The sequence below is a fragment of the Oncorhynchus tshawytscha genome, linkage group LG03, assembly GCF_018296145.1.
Source record: "Oncorhynchus tshawytscha isolate Ot180627B linkage group LG03, Otsh_v2.0, whole genome shotgun sequence".
Taxonomy (NCBI): Eukaryota; Metazoa; Chordata; class Actinopteri; order Salmoniformes; family Salmonidae; genus Oncorhynchus; species Oncorhynchus tshawytscha.
In genome coordinates, this window is record NC_056431.1 from 16,573,096 (window position 1) to 16,595,088 (window position 21,993).

The following is a 21,993-nucleotide window of genomic DNA, read 5'->3' on the forward strand; positions in this document are numbered from 1 at the left end:
TAACAAGGAGAATGTGAATTGAGTTAAAGACATGTGTCCCTACCTGCACTAGGATGCGAGGTCGCTGAGGGGAGGGGAACGGGACGTTGTGCATGAAGCTGGAGATGTGCCTGGAGAGAGCAGAGTTCATGTTAACAAATCAACCAAACAACCATATACCAAACAACCAACCATAACATGAATCAATGGCCAATAGGCTGAAGGTATGTTAGCCAGTAGATTAGCCAGTTTAGGTTTATAAAGACACATAGCTGATATTTGCCATGAAGGACCACTGACTTCTCAAGGGGCAGGACGTGGGGTCCGGAGATGGAGTATCGGTAGACGAAGGTGAGGAACTTCTGGAAGACGGTGAAGAAGGGCCAGTGGGAGAGAACACACACGCTCTTCTTCACTTGCAGGGTGCGGTTGGTGATAGGCCGCCGGTCCACCACGCTCACCAGGCCAAGACGGACGCTCTGCCGCTCCGAGAGGCTCTCCCGTGGGAACGCCTCGTAGAACTGGATGGCAGCACCGTAAACCTGGGGCGGGAAGAGGAGACATGGGAGTGTTAAGAAGTAAGGATTCAGGATTCAACGCTAGATACTTTGAACTGGGTAACCAGTTAGCATTTAGCAAATGCTAGATACTGTGAGAAATAGTGGAGTTACATTTTTTAAATTAAACTGTGAGCGAGTTCATACTGAAGTAATTTGCATCTCAATGTTGTTGTTTTTATAGCTTCTTGCTGCTGTCACAGATAAAGTCTATACAGTGGGCCAATTTAAAACTTGTAATTGAGGTAGGCAAGCATGATATTGAATAGCTGCTTTGGTAAATAACTACACACAAGTCAAGCAACAAATAGTTGGTATTTATCAACATTAGAACATTAGGATTTTGCAATCTTCATATCTCACACTTGATATACATTTCTTTGTGAGTGTGTATTTCTGAACCTTGTCAGCCACCGTAGGTCATAGGCATTTTGTGGAATTAGAAATATTTCAGCTCATTTGGTTCTAGAATTAGATTTTGTTGTAGCAACCATAGAATTAGCAACATACTCCTCACTGGCGTGTCACTGTGATGTCATCACTCATGATGCTGATTCCCTGATCATAATCAGATGAGTTCTGAGTTACCATAGTGATGATTACTATATCATCAAACAAAATCAATGGAACATCATATTCCAAAATCGTCAGTCTGTGAAAAATCCTTTGAAGAGACAAACTTGCTATTTCTGCAGATTTTTTCAAGCTGATATCACACATTCATTGGACCCTCTGTTCAACAAAGCAATGAACCGACGACTAAGTGTGTCCATGACCCGAAGGAGTGCAGTTTCTGATGATGAGAAAATTGTCAGCCGTGGGAGAGGCCGATCGAGGGCTAGATGCCACTGCCCTACTTCGGTAAACCAGCCAATATAGAAGACTGTAATTATTAATAACACAGATGTTCTGTAATAAACTTTTCTGTTTTGTTTCAAATTAATGCAAATTTGAGAATGGTCTTGGCTGAGAGTTGTTTAATTTTGTCCATACAAAGGAGAGAGAAGGCCCTGACTCTGTGACCCAAATAGTGAAACACCCTCAGAAGGCAGAGAAGGACGTAATGAATCGTGGACGGAGTGCGTCTGTCCCTCGAAGAAGAGCAAGATCTGTAAATTTAAAGAAATCATATGAAAATGTTGTTTTAATACGATAGCTAAATCTCAGATTTCTTAATCTGATGCCATATACTAATCATTCTTGATCCATGTCATGTTCATGGTGATAAAACATGTTCTATTTTCAGCAGGACGAGAAATGTGTTTGCCGTGAGAGGCAGATTCAGGATCAGACGCCACTGTCCAATTTTGGTAAACCAGCCCTTCTATTCATCGGTTAATACAGTATGGAGGAACAGACATTTTCTGAAAAGTAAAAAAAAAAATGTTTTTATACCTGTTTCCGCCTCAACTTTCAAAGTAGGCTAAAAGTTAGTTCATTGTCTTAAAAGATCCATACAAAGAGAGACAGCACTGACTCTGTGTCCCAAACAGTGGACTACTCTCAGAACGCAGAGAGGGACGTAATGACTCACGGATGGAGTGTGCCATCTATCCCTCAAAGAATAGCAAAAAATGTGAGTTAAAAAACATACAAAAAAGCTTTAAAAACATGCTACACTAATCTCAAATTCTTAATATCATGACATATGCCAATCAATCTTGAATCATGTCATGTTCTTGTCATAATGATAATTGAAACCTTTTCTTTTTTCAGGAAGATGAGAAAACTGTCTGCCGTGAGAGAGGCAGATCCAGGACCAGACGTCACTGCCCAACTTCGGTAAACCAGCCCATATATTCATGTATTAACACTGGCATTTACATTTTTTTCAGATCTGTTTCAAGTGAAGGCAAATGTGAGAGTGGCCTTGGCTAAACTCTCCATATAGGCTAAGTGTTGTTCCATTTGCCCTAACAGATCCGTACACAGGAGAGAGACGCCACTGACTCTGTGAACCAAACAGTGGAACACCCACAGAAGGCAGAGGGGAATGTAATGAATCGCGGACGCAGTGTGTCTATCCGCCCAAGAAGGCCAATAACTGTGAGCAAAAAAATTTACTCAGAAATATTGTCAAAACACTGCAGCCTATTGTCAGATTTTCTGATGCCATATGCTAACCATTCTTGATCAATGTCATGATTATATGGAAACCTTTTCTTTTTTCAGGAAGATGAGAAAACTGTCTGCCGTGAGAGAGGCAGATCCAGGACCAGACGCCACTGCCCAACTTCGGTAAACACTGGCATTTTCTGATTCACTTTTCTGCTCTGTTTCAAGTGAAGGCAAATGTGAAAGTGGTCTCGGCTAAATTTCCATATAGGCTCATAGTCGTTTCATTTCGTCTTAACAGATCCATACAAAGGAAAGAGATGGCACGGACTCCCAAACAGTGGAACCTGCACTGACTCCCACTGACTCCCAAACAGTAGAGCACCCTCAGAAAGCAGGGGGAGATCACATGAGGAAAAAACAGGACCTAACCCCTTTTGAACAGAAATGTAACAGAATGTTAAAGAGCGAGAGGGAGTGGTTGGAGGACAAGAGCAGTGAGATCAGAAAGAGGGAGATCCTATGGAGACAGAGAAAACTGGACGTCGAGGGAAGATACCTAGCCAAGATGGAGGGATTGCTAGAGGACATGGCTTGGCGAGTCCAGGCATTGGATTTGATCACAGAAAAAGATGGAGAAACAAAGAGTGGTCAATCAAAGGTGAGCTTTAGTGACTATTTCAGCACTATAATGTTGATTCTACTATCCTTCTGTTGAGTAAACTATCATATTTTCAACAAATACAGTAGAAGCAGTAGTACAACTAAACATGGTTCAGTAGGTATACTAGTATTTAGTTATTGCAGTTAAACAATACTTGTCATCTTTCTTAGAAGAATGGCCAGGTCCCCTTGGTGACAGGACAGTACAAGGCAGGGGATAAGAAAACACGTCTTGAGAAAAAGGCTGAGAAGAGTAGAAAAGGAAGGATAGGGAACAGAGAAAGGAAAAGGAAAGGGGAGGAGGGAGGTGATGGAGATGATGATGATTGCGCAGGGAAAGAATAAAGGGGTGGTTTGGCTTGATATAGGTCTGAGGAGGGTCTGGAAACGGTTGAAGAAAGGGGTCAGGTTCATCCTGGGCACATCCTACTAGGATGATATGATTTACTTTTCGGGAATAAACTGAGCTTTTATTATAAAATGTTTTGCGAGTGTGTGTGAGAGGGAGGCAGGCAGGTGGACCCACCTTGTCGCCACAGGCACTGGTGAGGACGAAGGTAGAGAAGACAGGAAGCTGGTACTTGGTGTTGAGGGGCCAGCTCTCCACCGTCACACCCATGGGCAGACAGAACATAGGCACAGACTCTGGCAGGGGGAACGACTCCACGTCCGCTTCAGGATACCGACTGATCAGACCTGGGAAACACACACACAGAGACAGACGGTTAATAAAAGTAGCATTTTGATTAGTGACGACAGAGATACTTTTATTTTTGGTAGATCTTTATACTTCTAAATGTCTTTAATTATGAAAAAGTAGGTCAATATGACTCTGTTTAGAATGTCACATATGGCGACGCAGCAGAATGAGTGCTGTGATACCATCAGAATGGAACAGTCTACACTCACCTGCTTCATAGACTAGGGCGTTGGCTTTGGCTACAGCTCTCTTGTAGCACAGGTATAAGGCTGGACCCCACTGTGGAGCCAAAACAACAAAGCACAGTGAGAGAGAGAGGGGTGGAGGGAGAGCGAGAGATTAAGAATTAAGTTTTAAAAAATAGAGTAGAAAAACAGAGCACTTCAAACGCACTATGCCAGTGTTGAGGTTCTTCTCCACCCGGCAGAAGGTGTGGGGGGCCACCTCCCCCTTGCTGGGCAGCAGGAGGGAGATGTCTGTGACCCCCAGGGTGTGGAGGGCCTGGGACTCTGGGGCCCGGCGGTAGGTCAGGAAGGTGCGGTGGGTGGCAGGCCCCCCGGAGCTCAGGCTGGCTGAGCGGCTGTAGGGGGTGGTCTCGATCACATTCCAGCCCTGCTTCACCACCTCTTTGCCCTCGTACAGCACCCTGGGGACCGGGGGAGGGGGCAGAGTCAGGACAATGAGTCAGTCAATGTCACTAGTTGCCCAGTTCACAGAAACCAATTTCTATCACTCAATCAAGGAAAGCTTTTCTTTTCAGGTTTAAGAAGACATCCCACACTTTGTCCAGAATTAATGTATCATGTGACGTGCATAGCTCTTTCATTAAATAATCAATGGGTATATATACAATTATATTTTGCAGTCATGTATGGCTTGGCCAGACATACTTAATTGAATGACTATGGCAGTTTAGGGCTACAAAGCAATAGCATACAATAAAAGCTTTGTGGTCACACGTACATGGTTACAGCATGCAGTATGTCAATAATTGCATAATGCAAGCTCAAACCTATGTTATGCATTAGCTATAGTATGTGAACTCCAGTCGGTGAACTCCAAGAACCATGCATAGCTTTAAATTGATGTTGTGGCTAATGTCTGACTCCAGCACACAGAATAGAATGATAATTTTTTTCATCACTCCTGGAGTGTCTCACCCGAGGTCGAGGATGGGTGGCTTGTCATGCCCACGGCGGTAACACAGGTACATGTGGGGGTTGTTGATGAGTCCGGCACTCAGCCCGGCCGGGTGGCCCCCCTGGGTCTTCTCGATGCAGGTGAAGCCCTCGGGCACCTCCTCCCCCAAGCCCCGGGCGATCACCGCCAGGTCTATGACCGGCTCCACCACCCGGCCCCCTCTCTGCTGGCCCTCTTCGTCCAGTGGGGCCGAGCCCCCCGGAGCCAGCCCTGCCACCACAAAGTAGTCCACTAGCTGGGGGCATTTCTCCTCCGTCATGCCGCCTGTCTGCCAACTTCTGTGGAGAGGGAGGGAGGGAGGGAGAAAAAGAGGAGGAGAAGTAGAGGGAAGGGGAACCAAGGTGAGATTGTGCAATCTCATTTATGTAAACATACAACTGGCTGAACAGTTGATGAATAATGGATTTCTTCCTTCCGACAGTCTTATAGAAACATAACCTTATTATCCAGACAGACAATATTTGGTTCTCATCATTGGCAGTAGATCAACAACCAGGACAGTGATAACAATATCACTGCATGTGGATGCACACACAGTCCCACACACAAATATTTATTTTTGACTCAAAGGCCTTCAGTCATTCTCATTTCATACAGATCTGACCAGTCAGAGGTCAACAATAAGCTGCTGAGTTCCGCTGAGAGGGGAGATCCCCCCCCCCAATTACCACTCACCCATTAGTTTAGTTAGTTTATTTCAGTATACATGGCAACTAAAAGTTAGATTTCATATGCATCAGGAAATACAACAAGAAAACAAAACAATACATTTGATACAGTTGGCAAATCAAGAAAGTTCAGAAGTCATGGATGGTATCCGGCTTGTTGTTGCACTTCGGATGGTCAGCGGAAGTCCGTAGCCTCAGCAGCATAGCGCACACCCCTCCATTACCAACTTCCTCTCCGTCGGTTGGGCTTCGTAGATAAGCCTAACCCTTTGTAGATGCCACTCCTGCCACTGGCACACAGGCTCACCATACATTTTGTGCCAGTCAGAGTAGTGGACAACCTTCACTACTGCAAGCCATCTCTGCTAATGCAGTCCTATTTGCTTCTGCAGTGTTGCGGTATTCAAAGCTAGTTATTTAAAGCTAGCTAGCTAGCTAGTTATTTAAAGCTAGCTAGCTAGCTAGCTAGTTATTTAAAGCTAGCTAGCTAGTTATTTAAAGCTAGCTAGCTAGTTATTTAAAGCTAGCTAGTTATTTAGCTAGCTAGCTAGCTAGTTATTTAAAGCTAGCTAGCTAGCTAGCTAGTTATTTAAAGCTAGCTAGCTAGTTATTTAAAGCTAGCTAGCTAGCTAGCTAGTTATTTAAAGCTAGCTAGCTAGTTATTTAAAGCTAGCTAGCTAGTTAACATTGATAGTTTGGTAAACCAACCAAACCAACCAACCAACCGACACGTCAAATCTAATTAAAAACTGATTAAAAAACTAAAAGCGATTCAGCAAATTATTATAAACAAATAATGTGGATGAAAAGTCAATAACAAAATTGATCATAAGGGGCCATTCACATGAATGTAATTTTCCCCTCTGGTTTCCCTCTCCAATCATTTCAGAGGGAGCATTAGTCTAGAACAGTATTTATACAGGATGGATAGGCCATCCTCACAGAGCGGATGAGTCATTTAGTCTAGACTGTTAGGAAGACAGGACAGTGTGTTGCCTTTTTATTTCCACTGTTTTTATTTTTTTATTTCACCTTTATTTAACCAGGTAGGCTAGTTGAGAAGAAGTTCTCATTTACAACTGCGACCAGGCCAAGATAAAGCATAGCAGTGTGAACAGACAACAGAGTTACACATGGACTAAACAATAAACAAGTCAATAACACAGTAGAAAATAAAAAAAACGAGTCTATATACATTGTGTGCAAAAGTCATGAGGAGGTAGGCGAATAATTACAATTTAGCAGATTAACACTGGAGTGATAAATGATCAGATGGTCATGTACAGGTAGAGATACTGGGTGTGCAAAAGAGCAGAAAAGTAAATAAATAAAAACAGTATGGGGATGAGGTAGGTAAATTGGGTGGGCTATTTTCCGATGGACTATGTACAGCTGCAGCGATCAGTTAGCTGCTCAGATAGCAGATGTTTAAAGTTGGTGAGGGAGATAAGTCTAACTGTGCTTAGTTACAAAATGAATGTGTGATTAAACTAAAAGTGCACTGAGCGTGGAGGGGAGAGTTGGAGGGCATAAAAATAGGATGCTGTTGTGTCACAGTCAGTAGAAACTGTACCAGTAAACCCCTCTTATGTAACCTAGGCACTCCCCCTCTCTCTTTCGCTCTCTGCAACCAGCCCAACGTTTTTCTCTTGTTCTTTCTAGTCGTAATAGGCTTGGGATGACTGGGGGTTTGCTTTGCGCTGTCAATCTGTTGCTCTCTGATAAAGAACTGATAGAACTGCTTTTCAGGAATTCCCAGAACGAGAGAGCAGAGTCATTAGAATGAACAGAGATTAGGCTAACGAAAGTTGTAGCCTACTACCAAGTACGCTTGAGACTAGTAGCCTACTGTAGTTAGCACATCTAACATGAAAGAGTACTATACATGCCTAGAGAGTAAGAGAATGACTAAAAGGGCCTTGAAAAAGTGAGAGTAGAGGAAATCGATGCAGGTTGGGCTCCAAAGGTTAACTGGCAAACAGGAAGTGGCCACTGGCAGCCTGTTTCCTGTTATATTCCAAGAGTTCATTAGTAGCTTCCTAGTGACACTGGAGCACAGTGACACTTCTTCAGGGGGGAAATTATGACAGGACACAGGAGGTGGTAATATACAGTGATTGACAAAATGACTATTTTTTGTTGTTTAACTGTAGATAGATATTTGATGGATGTATTTGCTCTTTGTTTTGGTTGTGTTTCAGATCATTTTGTGCCCAATAGAAATGAATGTTAAATAATGTAGTGTGTCATTTTGGAGTCACTTTTATTGTAAATAAGAATAGAACATATTTCTGAACACTTCTACATTAATGTGGATGCTGGCATGATTACGGAAAATCCTGAATGAATTGTGAATAATGTTGAGAGAGAAAGTTAGACGCACAAATATAATACCCCCCAATAACGCTAACCTCTCCTGTTATTGTAATGTTGACAGAGTAGCACATCTTCGGGGTATGATATTTTGTGCGTCTAACTTTCTCTCTCAAAATTATTCACAATTCATTCAGGATTGTCCGTAATCATGCTAGCATCCAAATTTCATCCAATTTCTAAACGGTTCCCCCGATATGTATTAAAATAGCCTCAGTCTGCATTTTAACCTCAGTGTCATTGTATCAGAACCAAAACAGCAAAAAATGTATTACTGTCAAAAGGTTTGAGCTCATTGTATTATTATCTTATGAAAATGAATATTTCAGTGCAGAATTTGATTGCAAAACAACCACACCAGTATAACGGATCTGTTAGGCCCTAAGGCCTACAATGGTACTATAATAAAAGGGTGTCGCCCTGCTGGGAACTTATCAAGGACACTGAACCTCAGGGTTTTCCAGAAATTGCTGATGTGGGCTAATAATTGTTGGTTCCCTTTTCATAATACCCTACGTACATGGTAACGTGCACTGTCTCTCTCTGACACACACGCTTGCGCTCGCGAATGTACACACAAAACACACACACACACTGGAAAACCCCTTTTGACTACTGAATTGCCCCAATGTCCAACATGTCTTAATATTGGTCACAATCCTTGCAACTGCAAGTCATTTCAATATCCTTGTCAACATAACTGAGAAAGGATTCATTAAAATTGTCAGTGGTTTGAGCGAGAGAGCAAGCGAGAGCAAGAGAGAGCGAGCTCTGGAACTAGAGCGCCCACATCCTGACAAGAGACTTTTGAAGTCCCATTCGTATGAAACCCAGTGCATCATAGATATAGAATTGAATACGCCATATTTAGACAAGCAACAAGAGAGCAGTAAAGGTCTTATTCCCCAGAATGACGCCGTGTCTGACAGTGCCCTGGAAGCAGTGGACCACCACCACCATGATCACACGAGCTGAATGTGAAGTATTGGACCATGGCCTACTATGGAACGGGAAAAGTGAAGCTAAGAAGAGGGGTTGTTTTAGTCTGTCATTCTGCTAGTTCTTTCCTCCCTGGCACTTCATTGATAAATCAGACTGATCAGTGATAAATCAGACCAAGTGCGGACATCAAGGACTAGAGTTAAGCATCCCTGCTTGGTGGAACTAATGTCAAGAGTTTCTGACTCATAACTCATAAATAACATCCACAGAAATGAGATAAGATTCAAACAAGTTGAGCACATGAATTCAGGTCGCTACCCACTTCTCCATCTAGTCTGTACTGCATCTTGAACTTATCAGCCAGCTGTTTTTCCAGATAATAATTTACTGATGTGATTATTCAGTGGGGTGATACAATACGTAAACATAGAAAACAAAGTGTGTTGTGTGCTGCCTGAGGGTTCACCAAGAATTCATTGAGAAACAGTGGCTTACGCAATTTGTCAAAATAGGCTAGCTAATGCTCAGAAACAAAACTCAATTGAAAGCCTTCCAGCAACTCGCATCATACCTCAACCTCCTCAGAACAGTAGCTTCAAACAAGCAGGAAATAAAAAGAGCCACAAGATATTTAAAACAGGTCGTGGGTTTGGTTCTTCTTTTAATTCACCTGCTTTTGTTGAGCACCAGCCAGGAAAGGCTTGAATATATATTTCCACACGATTATAAACCTCTCACGCAAGCTACTGAGGAATGAGTCATCTCAATGAATGTTTGAGGAAAGGAGAGATTCCCTACCTTACGTAGGTTAAATCCCCATATCAGTCAAATATAGCAGTTACTTATAGCTCACTGTGTATGTGTGTGTGAATTACAGAGTAGCCTTGCCTCCAATGGATTGAGAAGAGTTATTTCTGAGCCAGTGGAGTGACAACACTCAACCCGCGCCCCCACATCTCTCCAGGTGTGAGCTCGTGATAAGAACACCCCAAACGGACAAGGAGAGCTCTGTTCAGGCTTGGCAGCTAGAAATCCTGCCCCTGAACTGACAGACTGGCCATATCACTCTTCCTATACAGCAGGTTCTCAAACTCCTGACATGTTTGAGAATGTGTGAAATTGTGTGTGTGAAGAGGGGCTACACGCATAATTTCACACGTCAACATTCCTTCATGGATTTGTCAATAACACCCTCGAAAGTACTGATTTTTACTTTGTGTTATGCAATAGCTGGGGCAACATTTTGACATTACAAAATTGTGGAGATCTTTAAAAAAAAAACTCCCAGATAATTTAAAATACTCACCACAGCACTCACAAAATGTATTTTAAATACAGCAGAAATGTACAGTGCTAACAGCTGTTACAAATACTTGTATCTTGCAACTTAATGCAAAACATTCTTCCTCAAAATATGCTTGCCAGATGATTTACCTGTCTAAACAATGCTTAAGATAAAGTTGTTAGGGATGAATGCTGTCCAGAGGCAGTGCCTTTGTGCTTGTCAGAATGCTGCTGCCCATAGCTGGCCTTCAACCAGAGTCACAGCTAGTGACAGAGGAGGTATTCAGGGTCGCTCTTCCCAGCGAGATGATGCTGGAAGTCAGCGATAGGGAGAGAGATGCCTGGTAGCTGGTACAACCACGCCCACACCAACTCAGGGGCATCACCACAATACCACCCTAAAATGGAGGCCGGACGGCCCACAATGCTCCTTTTGTGTGCACGGGGCAAGCACGTGATGATGTTAAGAGGGGAAATACATTCACACACACAGTGAACAGAGTGAGGCCCAGAGGGGAGTACTGCACCACAATGATCATTAAACAAGCTCACCACAAATAGCATTATCCAAAGCGTTGACAGTGGGAAAAGTACATTTTCACACACTGTTTACCAAAGACCACAACTGACTTAACAGAGCTGCCTGGAGAAAAATGTAGGCCAGGAAGAGCGATAGTGGAGCCTTCCATTAGTGTGAACTTAACTTGAAGGGTATGATGATTAAATACTGTAGGGTGGTGGGGGGACAAATCCTTCTCTGTCCAGTCAGCATGTTGTTATGAAGGTGATCTTGGCCCATTAGACCACTGGAGAGAAGGCATGACCTACACCAGTGTTTTTGGAAGTTATCAGGATTCGACAAGCTATGCTTCTCCTTCTCGGAGTAAGTACTTCTTAACTAAAACTAGCACTAGAGGGTAGACTAAAATTGGTGTGAGATCGGATTTACGAGTAAGTGACATCTCATGGGCCAGTGCCAGTCCACAGTACAGGGGTTGGGAAACACTTATTGACACCTCTCTAGATGACACATGAGTCATGACTCAGCAAAGGGGGGGGAGGAGTCGAAAATAGCAGGCTGGGGATAGTAGACAAAATAGGTCAACAATCCAACCTAAACATGACCTGGCTGAGACATTCTACCTGAGGAATCGGCATAAGGTTGATACAGATTAGGCCTACCTACAAAAGCTTCATGTGGACACTGTTTAATTTTTAATTAATCACTTTGTATTCAGCAAGTCAATAGTAAACAGCATGCACCACGTGTTCTATATTTGACTCTGGGATTTTCAAGGTAGTTCTTAAACATTGTCTTGCTGATGTTGCAACAGACTGGCAGAACTTAAGGATCAGGGAGCAAGAGTGTCTTCGATGTGGATAACTTCCAGAATTGATCCTTGATAATGCTTTGATCAATCTAAATGCCATCCACAATTCAATTCAGGAAACTTGATACATGCAACTACAGTGGGAAAGGCTAGTCATTTAAGTGGGAAAGGTTAGTCATTTCACTTACTCCAAAAAGGCACGACTAGGCCTACTTGGTCTCAATTCTCAACCTCAAACAAAATATATTCCTCTGCTAGTCGCTCTCCTCCTACTCACTTTCCTAGGCCATAAACTAAAAGGGTTCGAGAACAAAACCAACACAGAGAGCCTCTCAGGCTGCATGGTCCCCTGACCACATCAAAACGCAACATTGTCCAGGGTGTCTGAATTCACCTTGGTAATACCTCAGGGCAAGGAAGACACACCACTCTAAAGACCACAGAAGATTCTAATAACAGTTCTGGTTGGTTAACCCAAAGTCATAGAGCCAAACAGATTCCGAGGTCTCGGTGGCCCTAACACCAGGGTTCATGCCACAAGCGCTGTTAATTCCCCTCCAGCAGCCTCCATCGAGCCATGTGGCTGGCACTGTCTCTGACTATCAGCACTCCTGAGAGCAACACATCTGCCACGCTGATCCTCAACACTGGAGCTCCCCAGGGGAGCGTGCTCAGTCCCCTCCTGTACTCCCTGTTCACCCACGACTGCATGGCCAGGCACAACACCAACACCATCATTAAGTTTGCAGACGACATAACAGTGGTAGGCCTGATCACCGACAACGACGAGACAGCCTATAGGGAGGAGGTCAGAGACCTGGCCGGGTGGTGCCAGAATAACTACTTATCCCTCAACGTAACCAAGACTAAGGAGATGATTGTGGACAACAGGAAAAGGAGCACCAAGCACACCCCCATTCTCATCGATGGGGCTGTAGTGGAGCAGGTCTAGAGCTTCAAGTTCTTGGTGTCCACATCAACAACAAACTAGAATGGTCCAAACACACCAAGACAGTCGTGAAGAGGGCACGACAAAACCTATTCCCCCTCAGGAAACTAAAAAGATTTGGCATGGGTCCTGAGATCCTCAAAAGGTTCAACAGCTGCAACATCGAGAGCATCCTGACCGGTTGTATCACTGCCTGGTATGGCAATTGCTCGGCCTCCGACCGCAAGGCACTTCAGAGGGTAGTGCGTACGGCCCAGTACATCACTGGGGCAAAGCTGCCTGCCTGCCATCCAGGACCTGTACACCAGGCGATGCCAGAGGAAGGCCCTAAAAATTGTCATAGACTGTTCTCGCTACTACCGCATGGCAAGTGGTACCGGAGTGCCAAGTCTAGGACAAAAAGGCTTCTCAACAGTTTTTACCCCCAAGCCATAAGACTCCTGAACAGGTAACCAAATGGTTACCCGGACTATTTGCATTGTGTTCCCCCCCCTCTTTTAAATGCTGCTACTCTCTGTTTATCTTATATGCATAGTCACTTTAACTATACGTTCATGTACATACTACCTCAATTGGCCCGACCAACCAGTGCTCCCGCACATTGGCTAACCGGGCTATCTGCATTGTGTCCCACCACCTGCCAACCCCTCTCTTTACACTACTGCTACTCTCTGTTAATCATATATACAAAGTCACTTTAACAATACCTACATCTACATACTACCTCAATAAGCCTGACTAACCGGTGTCTGTATATAGCCTTGCTACTCTTATTTTCAAATGTCTTTTCACTGTCGTTTTATTTATTTTACTTACCTACACACACACACACACACAACCTTTTTTTCTCACTATTGGTTAGAGCCTGAAAGTAAGCATTTCACTGTAAGGTCTACGCCTGTTGTATTCGGGACACGTGACATATAAACTTTGATTTGATTATTTCAAACGACGCTTCTATTTAAAGCCTGCTCAGAGTCGGTTCTGCCTCTAATAAAGAGACCTGCTTCAGACAGCTTCAGCAGCTCTCGTCTTCTCTCTCTGTTGTTGCTGAAGTATTAGAATTCAAATTCAAACGTCTCCAGGTATAGGTGTGATAACTGACTAGCACTTCAACAAACAGCAGCTTCAGGATTTCTGGAAAACTGTCTCCCGTGGGCCACGTCAACATTTTAAGGATTAGCCTATTGCCAAACAACATGGGAAAAGACGACAGACCTAACTGTTGAAATGGGAGAGAAATGACAGACACTTAAAGGAGATTAAGATATCTAAAGTTATAAATATCCAAGACTCCCTACTGGGAGAGGCTGAGAGCATCATGAAAGGCACTTCAGTCAATGCTGGCTTAAGTTTACAATATGATGCACCAACCAACTGTCTCATTATCTCGATTTTGTATAGTATCCATGAAAATAAAAAGTGTCCGTAATTTTTTTTTGACGCTAGAACCAAGATGTATCCATCCACATTTAGCAGTAGGTAGGGTACTAGACAATGTTAGAGATTTTGGTGTGGGCAATTGCCAATAATTGTGATAGGTCTTGGAAGACCCATCTTTTCCTTGTTGTGATGCACTGGGCTTTTACCTAACCCCTACGGTAATGTGGCTAAAGTGTTTATGCTAGTTTAGTGGATAGAAGGAGGGACAGACCGTGCCTTTAGCTGGCAGAGATGGAGTTTGGAAAGAGAAAGGAAGGAGGAGGAGGAATGAACTACAGGCTGTAGGAAGAGAACTGGATCTCTGTGTGTATGACAGGGGGGGATAGGCACAAAGTGTGTGTGCGTATTTGTGTAGGTGACACACTGACGGTTGCCATATTCAGCTAGGGCTGACAGAAAGTATGAGCAGAGGAAGAGAGTATTGAAGGGACAGATGACAGGGCAGTGGCAGAGAGCATGATAGACAGAAAGAGAAAAGGAGAGGAAGGAAGTGTAGAGAGAGGTTTATTTTGAGGCGTCGCCAGGTTTGATTTAGCAAGCACAAGTGGGATGATCATTACATTACAGTGAACAATATAATCCCTGACGTTGAACGAGGTGGACTATAAAAGTGGCGGACTATAAAAGTGGCTGGCTGGTGCAGTGTTTGCTTGTGTTTGAGGCTGTGAGTGTGTGCATATAACTGATATTCATGCATTTCCCTATAATTTCCCTGCTAAAACAAAATTTCTCCTCTTTGTGTTGCATAACGTAGCATACAGTAGTCCAACATATTACACACAGTATGAGTCTTAAGTGATGCTCTGTTTTGAAAACAGTCATTTGTACTGCGTTAGCCATACAGGATGCAAGTGAAAAGAGGAGACATCCATCGCAAATGGTTACATAATCTTGACATTGGCCGTTTGCCAATGGAGCTGAAGGCTATAGAGCTGTTCTCAGAGCTAATCAGAGTGTATGCGAGTGCAGACGACCCAACAGTTGCAATACAGGGCTAGGCATTGTGAACCAGGCCCTAAAGCACAGTGTATAATGCTGCTGTTACAGCAGTACAAAGGAGAGATTCTTGGACAGGTGACAGACTAGCTGACTGTTACTAAGTCTGTTTCTTCAACAACATCAGGTTTGCTTTTAGGAGTGACCCTGTATGAGAGCAGAGGGGCTGACACGACACACAGTTTCAGGCTTACAGAGGAGTTGCATGAGTTTCAACGGCCTCCCAACCTGACTTCGTTGTGGAGTATGGAGATAGGAATAACAAATAGGCTGCACCTGGACTCCACCAGAAGTAGACCCAACCTGCATCATCCCAAACCTACTCACATCATATTCTCCCAACACTACCCCCACTTCCTAATCTGATATTCAGTAGTTGGATGACATGCCACTTCCACAGATTGAAATAATACAATCTGGCAGCTGCCTAAGTACTTTCAACACGCAAATGTAAGACCTCGTTCCTCTTCTCTTATGATGACGAGGGAGGGCCATACACATCTGGGAAGGACTCTAGCCTTTCCTCAGAATCAAATTTTATTTGTCACGTGCCAAATACAACAAGCATCACCGTGAATTTTTAAAATGTTACCATTATTTAACTAGGCAAGTCATTTAAGAACATATTCTTACTTTCAATGACGGCCTAGGAACAGTGGGTTAACTGACTTGTTCAGAGGCAGAACGACAGATATATATATTTGAGAGAGAGAGATTTTTAAACATTTAACAAACCATGATAGTTTGTTGGTGATGTGGATACTAAGGTAATTTAAGCTCTCAACCCGCTCCACTTCAGTCCCGTCGATGTGAATGGGGGCCTGTTCGGCCCTCCTATTCCTATAGTCCGGGAGCTCCTTTGTCTTGCTCACATTGAGACAGAGGTTGTTGACCTGGCACCACACTGCCAGGTTTCTGATCTCCTCCCTATAGGCTATCTCATCGTTGTCAGAGATCAGGCCTACCACTGTTGTATCGTCAGCAAACGTGATGGTGTTGGAGTCGTGTTTGGCCACACAGTTGTGGGTGAACAGGGAGTACAGGAAGGGACTAAGCACGCACCCCTGAGGGGCCCCAGTGTTGAATCAGCGTGGCAGATGTGTTGTTGCCTACCCTTACCACCTGGGGGCAGCCCGTCAGGAATTCCAGGATCAAGAGGGGGGTGTTTAATCCCAGGGTCCTTAGCTTAGTGATGAAATTTGTGGGAACTATGGTGTTGAACGCTGAGCTGTAGTCAATGAAGAGCATTCTCACATAGGTGTTCCTTTTGTCCAGGAGGGAAATGGCAGTGCAGAGTGCAATTGAGATTGCGTCATCTGTGGATTTGTTGGGGCAGTATGCGAATAGGAGTGGGTCTAGGGTTTCTGGCATGATTGTGTTGATAGGAGCCATGACCTGTCTTTCAAAGCATTTCATGGCTACTGATGTGAGTGCTACGGGGCAGCAATAATTTAGGCAGGTTACCTTTGCTTTCTTGGGTACAGGGACTATGGTGGTCTGTTTGAAACATGTAGGAATTACAGACTCGGTCAGGGAGAGGTTGAAAATGTCAGTAAAGACACTTGGCAGTTGGTCCGTGCATGCCTTGAGTACACGTCTTGGTAATGCGTCTGGCCCCGTGGCTTTGTGAATGTTGACCTGTATAAAAGGACTGGCTCACATCAACTACGGAGAGTGTGATCATACAGTCGTCTGGAGCAGCTGGTGCTCCCATGCATGCTTCAGTGTTGCTTGCCTCGAAGCGAGCATAAAAAGGTATTTAGCTCGTCTGGTAGGCCCGCGTCACTGCTCACGGCTGGGTTTCCATTTGTAATCAGTAAGTTTTTTCAAGACTTCCAACAAGCGTCAGAGCCGGTGTAGTATGATTAAATTTTAGTCCAGTATTGACGCTTTGCCTGTTTGATGGTTTGTCTGAGGGCATAGTGGGATTAGCGTCCGGATTAGTGTCCTGCTCATTGATAGCAGCAGCTCTAGCCTTTAGCTCGGTGTGGATGTTGCCTGTAATCCATGGCTTCTGGTTTGGAGATGTATGTACGGTCACTGCTGGGACGACGTCGTCGATGATTGATGAAGCAGGTGACTGAGGTGGTATACTCCTCAATGCTATTGGATGAACCCCGAAACATATTCCAGTCTGTGCTAGCAAAACAGTCCTGTAGCGTAGCAACTGCATCATCTGACCACTTCCGTATTGAGCGAGTCACTGGTGCTTCCTGCTTTAGTTTTTGCTTGTAAGCAGGAATCAGGAGGATATAATCATGGTCAGATTTTCCAAATGGAGGGCGAGGGAGAATCTGTGTGACACTGGGTCATAAAACAAGGGTCAGTGGTTTGATAAACTTGGTGAGGAATGATGCCAAATTTCACTATTGAGATGAAATATGACTGATGGTTGGTACAATGACATCATACTGACACCCTCCCTGTATTAGCCAACTGAACATGTCTCAAGACAAAGCCTGGTTCCTCCTTCTAAACATTCCGTTTCCACTTCATTGTTATGACATTCGACATGGACCATTATATTTTGCATTAACTTACAGGCTTATGTAAATGTAGCACTAGTGTGAAAGGTTAAGCAGAAACATACGCAATCCCCATTGCACAAAGCATAGCCTTCCTCTGCAATGAGATTAAATGTGAAAGGGAACTGGGAGTCCTGGGAGGTAGTGTAAACACTAAAGGTGGAATGATGAGGAGAGTAGGTAAGAAGTGAGGCACAGACTGTTGGAGACTAGGCTCTAACACTTCATGATCAGACTATACTTTGAGCATTCAGATTCGATTCAGAAATTGAAAAATCATAATTCAAAGTAAAAAGCAACCTTCAATTCTGGAATTTGAATTTCTTGACTGAATTTAAATGTAATTGACCCCCAACCCTAGTGGGCAGAAAGTTATAAACTCCGACAATGTGTTGCTTTGAGGTGCCTTTCTTCAAGAAACATTGCCCAGCTGTAACAAACCCCTAACAAGAGGTGACAGGTCCCAGGTGTGATCACAATCTCAGGTATCATGCAGACAGACTACTGTCTACTGACATGAGGAGGAGGAGTCTATGAAAGAACACTGGAGAGCCATGGAGAGGTATATTTAGCAAAAGCTGATAGGTAGGCCTAAATGAGGACTGAGAGTACCCTCCGGAAACTATGTCCCAAATTCTACTACTGGGCTACATTGAGTGCTTTAGATGCATAGGGGTTTTGAGAAAGTTGTCACTATGCCTTATGGGTTTTGTAACGATGGGTGGAAACATAGTCAGTAGACTTTTAGTTGTGTCACAAAAAGACTTCCAAAGAAACACACATTATCCTGCATGACCTTGTTCATAAATGTATGGGTAAACTTTTGTGTTACAAAGTCGTTAGAGGCTATTCTTTATGAAGATCCCAAACTAGGTAGAGGAATTAAGATGGTACTGTACCAAATGCGTTTTGCTAAATCAATGCTGATTAATAAGTTGGCGCATGGTTAATCTAACTTTACACTAGTGGAAAATGAGTGACGAAGATATGGAACAATCAACAATGCAAGCCTCCGTTGTCTATGCAGAGTTGCAGCTAAGTAGGCCAGCCAGCAGCGAATAGCAGTTGCAATATTACTAATTTCATGTCAGGTAGGCTCAGTTCCTCTACTACTTAGAATAGCTAATCTCCATTTTAGAAATTAGTGTAAAGAAACGTATCGTCTAAACCATCTGTCCAAACCTGTGCCCACAACATCTAGATACATTTAGACAGGGTGCTTCTCTATGCCAGCTCAGTACACCACAACAAAGAAGGCCCACACATCTACAGCTTATTTTCCCCTACATGAAAATGTGTCAAGTTGAAATCATGTTTATTATATTTTGTCTGGAATTGAGTAATCTGTAAGGAATGAAAGGGCAAGAATAGATGGTGAGGATTACTGACAGCATGTCGAAATTGAGCTCAGGGGCGGCAGGTAGCCTAGTGGTAAGAGCGTTGGGCCAGTAACCAAAAGGTTGCTAGATTGAATCCCTGAACTGACAAGGTAAAAATCTGTCGTTCTGCCCCTGAACAAGTCAGTTAACCCACTGTTCCTAGGCCGTCATTGTAAATAAGAATTTGTTCTTAACTGACTTGCCTAGTTAAATGAAGGTTAAATAAAATAAAAATATGACATGTGCAAATTATTATTTTAACAACAGGAGTTTGTAACACAGCAATGTTTAAACATCAGGAACAGATAGTGAGACCATGCCATGAGACCGACACTATACACTGAGTGTACAAAACATTCCATGACATAGACTGACCAGGTGAAAGCTATGATGTCACTTGTTAAATCCACTTCAAATCAATGTAGATGAAGGGGAGGAGACAGATTAAGGAAGAATTTTTAAGCCTTGAGACAAGGACATCATATTCCTTGTTCAAATACACTATACTTAGTTAGGTTCTAGAATCATAAAGCAACTGTTGAATTTTTTTGTTGATACTGTCTGTGTATACCACTTGAATAAAGACGAAAAATGTACTATTTTTGTCAACTCCGTAAAACAAATTCCATCAGAATGCCTGAAGATCTGATAGAATTGTTGAATAGGGTATTTTCAAATTAATCATTTTCTATATTTTACAAATGTATTTATATATTTTTTGTAAATGTTTCAAAAAGTTAAGATTAACAAGTATGTCTGTCTTGAGTATCTGTTGTCAACTCCGTCAATGATTGAAGTCAATATTTTTCCTGGTCAATATTCTGAATAAATATTGATCGAACCTTGAGGGGCCCATGAACTGCGCTACGCAACTGGTATTCCCAAATCGTCGTGGAATATGAGGCGTTTGCAGGATTTATGTATGCTGAATACTCAAGCAGAAACACGATAAATGCACATAATGCATTTTCATAATCCACAAAGTACCATGAATGGACAACACAGTATATGAGATGGCAAATGTAGAGAAATGCGTTCCAATGCAAAACGTGATGCACGCGCAGTACAACGTGAAATTGATTAATGTCCGCGCTGGCAACATATTTTAACATTTTGGACTAGGGGCAGGGAGCACCAGGCGATGTAGTATAACTACCAACCTTTAACTGCTTTAAAATCCATATACATGTACCATATACATTTGGGTCAATGCTTGGTACCACTCATTGGATCACGACAATAGCCTAACGTTACACCCAGAAATAGCCTGACGTTACACACTAACGTTACTGTTGTATCGCTTCGCACATTAGCCGGTTAGCGCAGCACTACGGCCACAGATACGTTGGTATAATGGCTAACAACTATTATTGTGGTTTTCGAATAAAAACAAATCGAGAGGGGATTTGGGTTTGAGTTGTCACCGCTGGCGCACCATACCTGAATTGTGTGACATTAATCCAAAGCAGTTGCAAGCATTAGCTAGCTAACGTTACTTAGCCTCCTAGCTAGCTAACAAAATATTGTGGGGACACTACCACTATTTAACTAGCAATCTATTTACCTTGTAATCCTTGCTGGCAGTTCCGATTGCTCACTTTGGATATCATCCTGCTTAGGTCATATTTAGACATTTAGCGTCCATGTTGGAGGTCGTGTGTACCATGGAGTCGGTTTCTAATTAGAGCCAGTGTAGATGTCTGTCGTATCAGTCCGCTTCTTGCTGGCTGGTCGGGAGGTTAGCTGCCAACAGCTCCTGCGGTCGAGATGGGAAACTAAAACACTGTCGTACTTCCAGTGCCACAGACCGAAAGAGCTCTCAGAACACAGACACTTGCGCTACTATTTCAATAATACATACAAACTAGTTATTAATTTGTAAAACTCCATGCAGTCTATTGTTATGCATTTAAAAACATGTTTGCTGTGGTAATATTCATAAAACTAGAGGAAAGGAAATTGCGAAAGTAAAAACAATTTGGTGGACACCCGCGTGTATGCAGCTGTCACTGTACTGGAGACCAGTGAATCTGTTATGACAACGCGGATAATAATACAATATAAAACCAGCCTTTGACAGGATTTTTTTATATGCTTTATTTTTTTGTAAAATAATGTGAAAGGTACAAATATTTTCTTGTTAGGTTTAAGATGCAGTGGTTTAGGAACATTATTTACAACATCGATGGGTTCCCTGGATATTACAAGTTTAAAATAAACATGTACATGTAATTACTCTGAAAACGTAAAATAGATATGGTTTTGACCCTAAACATGAAGCAAAAACGTTAACTACAACCGTAGAATTCACTGAACAATTACAGTCATTTATACGGCCATCTGACTGATCCCTATCACAAATGGCTTCACTGTTCAACAGCAACCCCTACTGGCAATGTTATTACCGTGCATGGTCTTCAACTACAACGTTACTGCATAACACAGATGCTGAGATATCAATGAATTTGTTAGCGCAGCCTCCTTGTATTCTTAAAAATCGGAAATTAAGCCTCAGGTTCGTTCAGCCGTTCCTATGGAGGAAATGAATGTGGTTTGGGGATAAACGCCGAAAATAAGGTCCGAGGTTAACACATGCTTTGATGACTTTCTATGTTTCGTTCAATGAGATATGTCTATGAACACAACCTTTATGAACTATGAAGCCTATTTTGATTACATAAATGCTTCAAAATATACAAAAAAAATAACTTGGTGATAGATGATCTCATAGAACAAAACATAAGATCTCCCAAGCCAGTGTTCTCCACACAGACCTGATGTGTTTATCAAAACAAACCCTCCATAGCCTAGCTCTGTTAGTGCCTACAAAACAACCACATTATTATTGCTTTCTAAAGGCATGACAGCTGAAGCATAAAATTGCAGCTGTGAAGAATTGCCAAGATGTGAGACAAATTCACTTGGTATAACTAACTAATGCAGAGGGGG

General features: G+C 42.9%; 1 protein-coding gene across 4 annotated transcripts in view; it reads right to left on the reverse strand.

The window, feature by feature from the left end:
* Positions 1 to 21,052, reverse strand: part of LOC112228648 (DENN domain-containing protein 4B) — a 35,346-nt gene extending 14,294 nt beyond the window's left edge. For 2 of the 4 annotated variants that reach the window (XM_024394167.2, XM_024394149.2), the window contains exons 1-7: positions 20,609 to 21,052; positions 5,115 to 5,432; positions 4,348 to 4,600; positions 4,164 to 4,233; positions 3,781 to 3,950; positions 280 to 521; positions 44 to 110 (exon numbers count right to left, since the gene is read on the reverse strand). In XM_024394167.2, coding sequence (XP_024249935.1) covers positions 44 to 110; positions 280 to 521; positions 3,781 to 3,950; positions 4,164 to 4,233; positions 4,348 to 4,600; positions 5,115 to 5,413 — 1,101 coding nt within the window. In that variant the 5' untranslated portion in view covers positions 5,414 to 5,432; positions 20,609 to 21,052. Of the gene's footprint in view, positions 1 to 43; positions 111 to 279; positions 522 to 3,780; positions 3,951 to 4,163; positions 4,234 to 4,347; positions 4,601 to 5,114; positions 5,433 to 9,935; positions 10,030 to 10,571; positions 10,709 to 20,608 lie in introns of those variants that run through there. The other 2 variants (XM_042310822.1, XM_024394158.2) reach the window with 2 other exon arrangements.
* Positions 21,053 to 21,993: the final 941 nt, after the last annotated feature.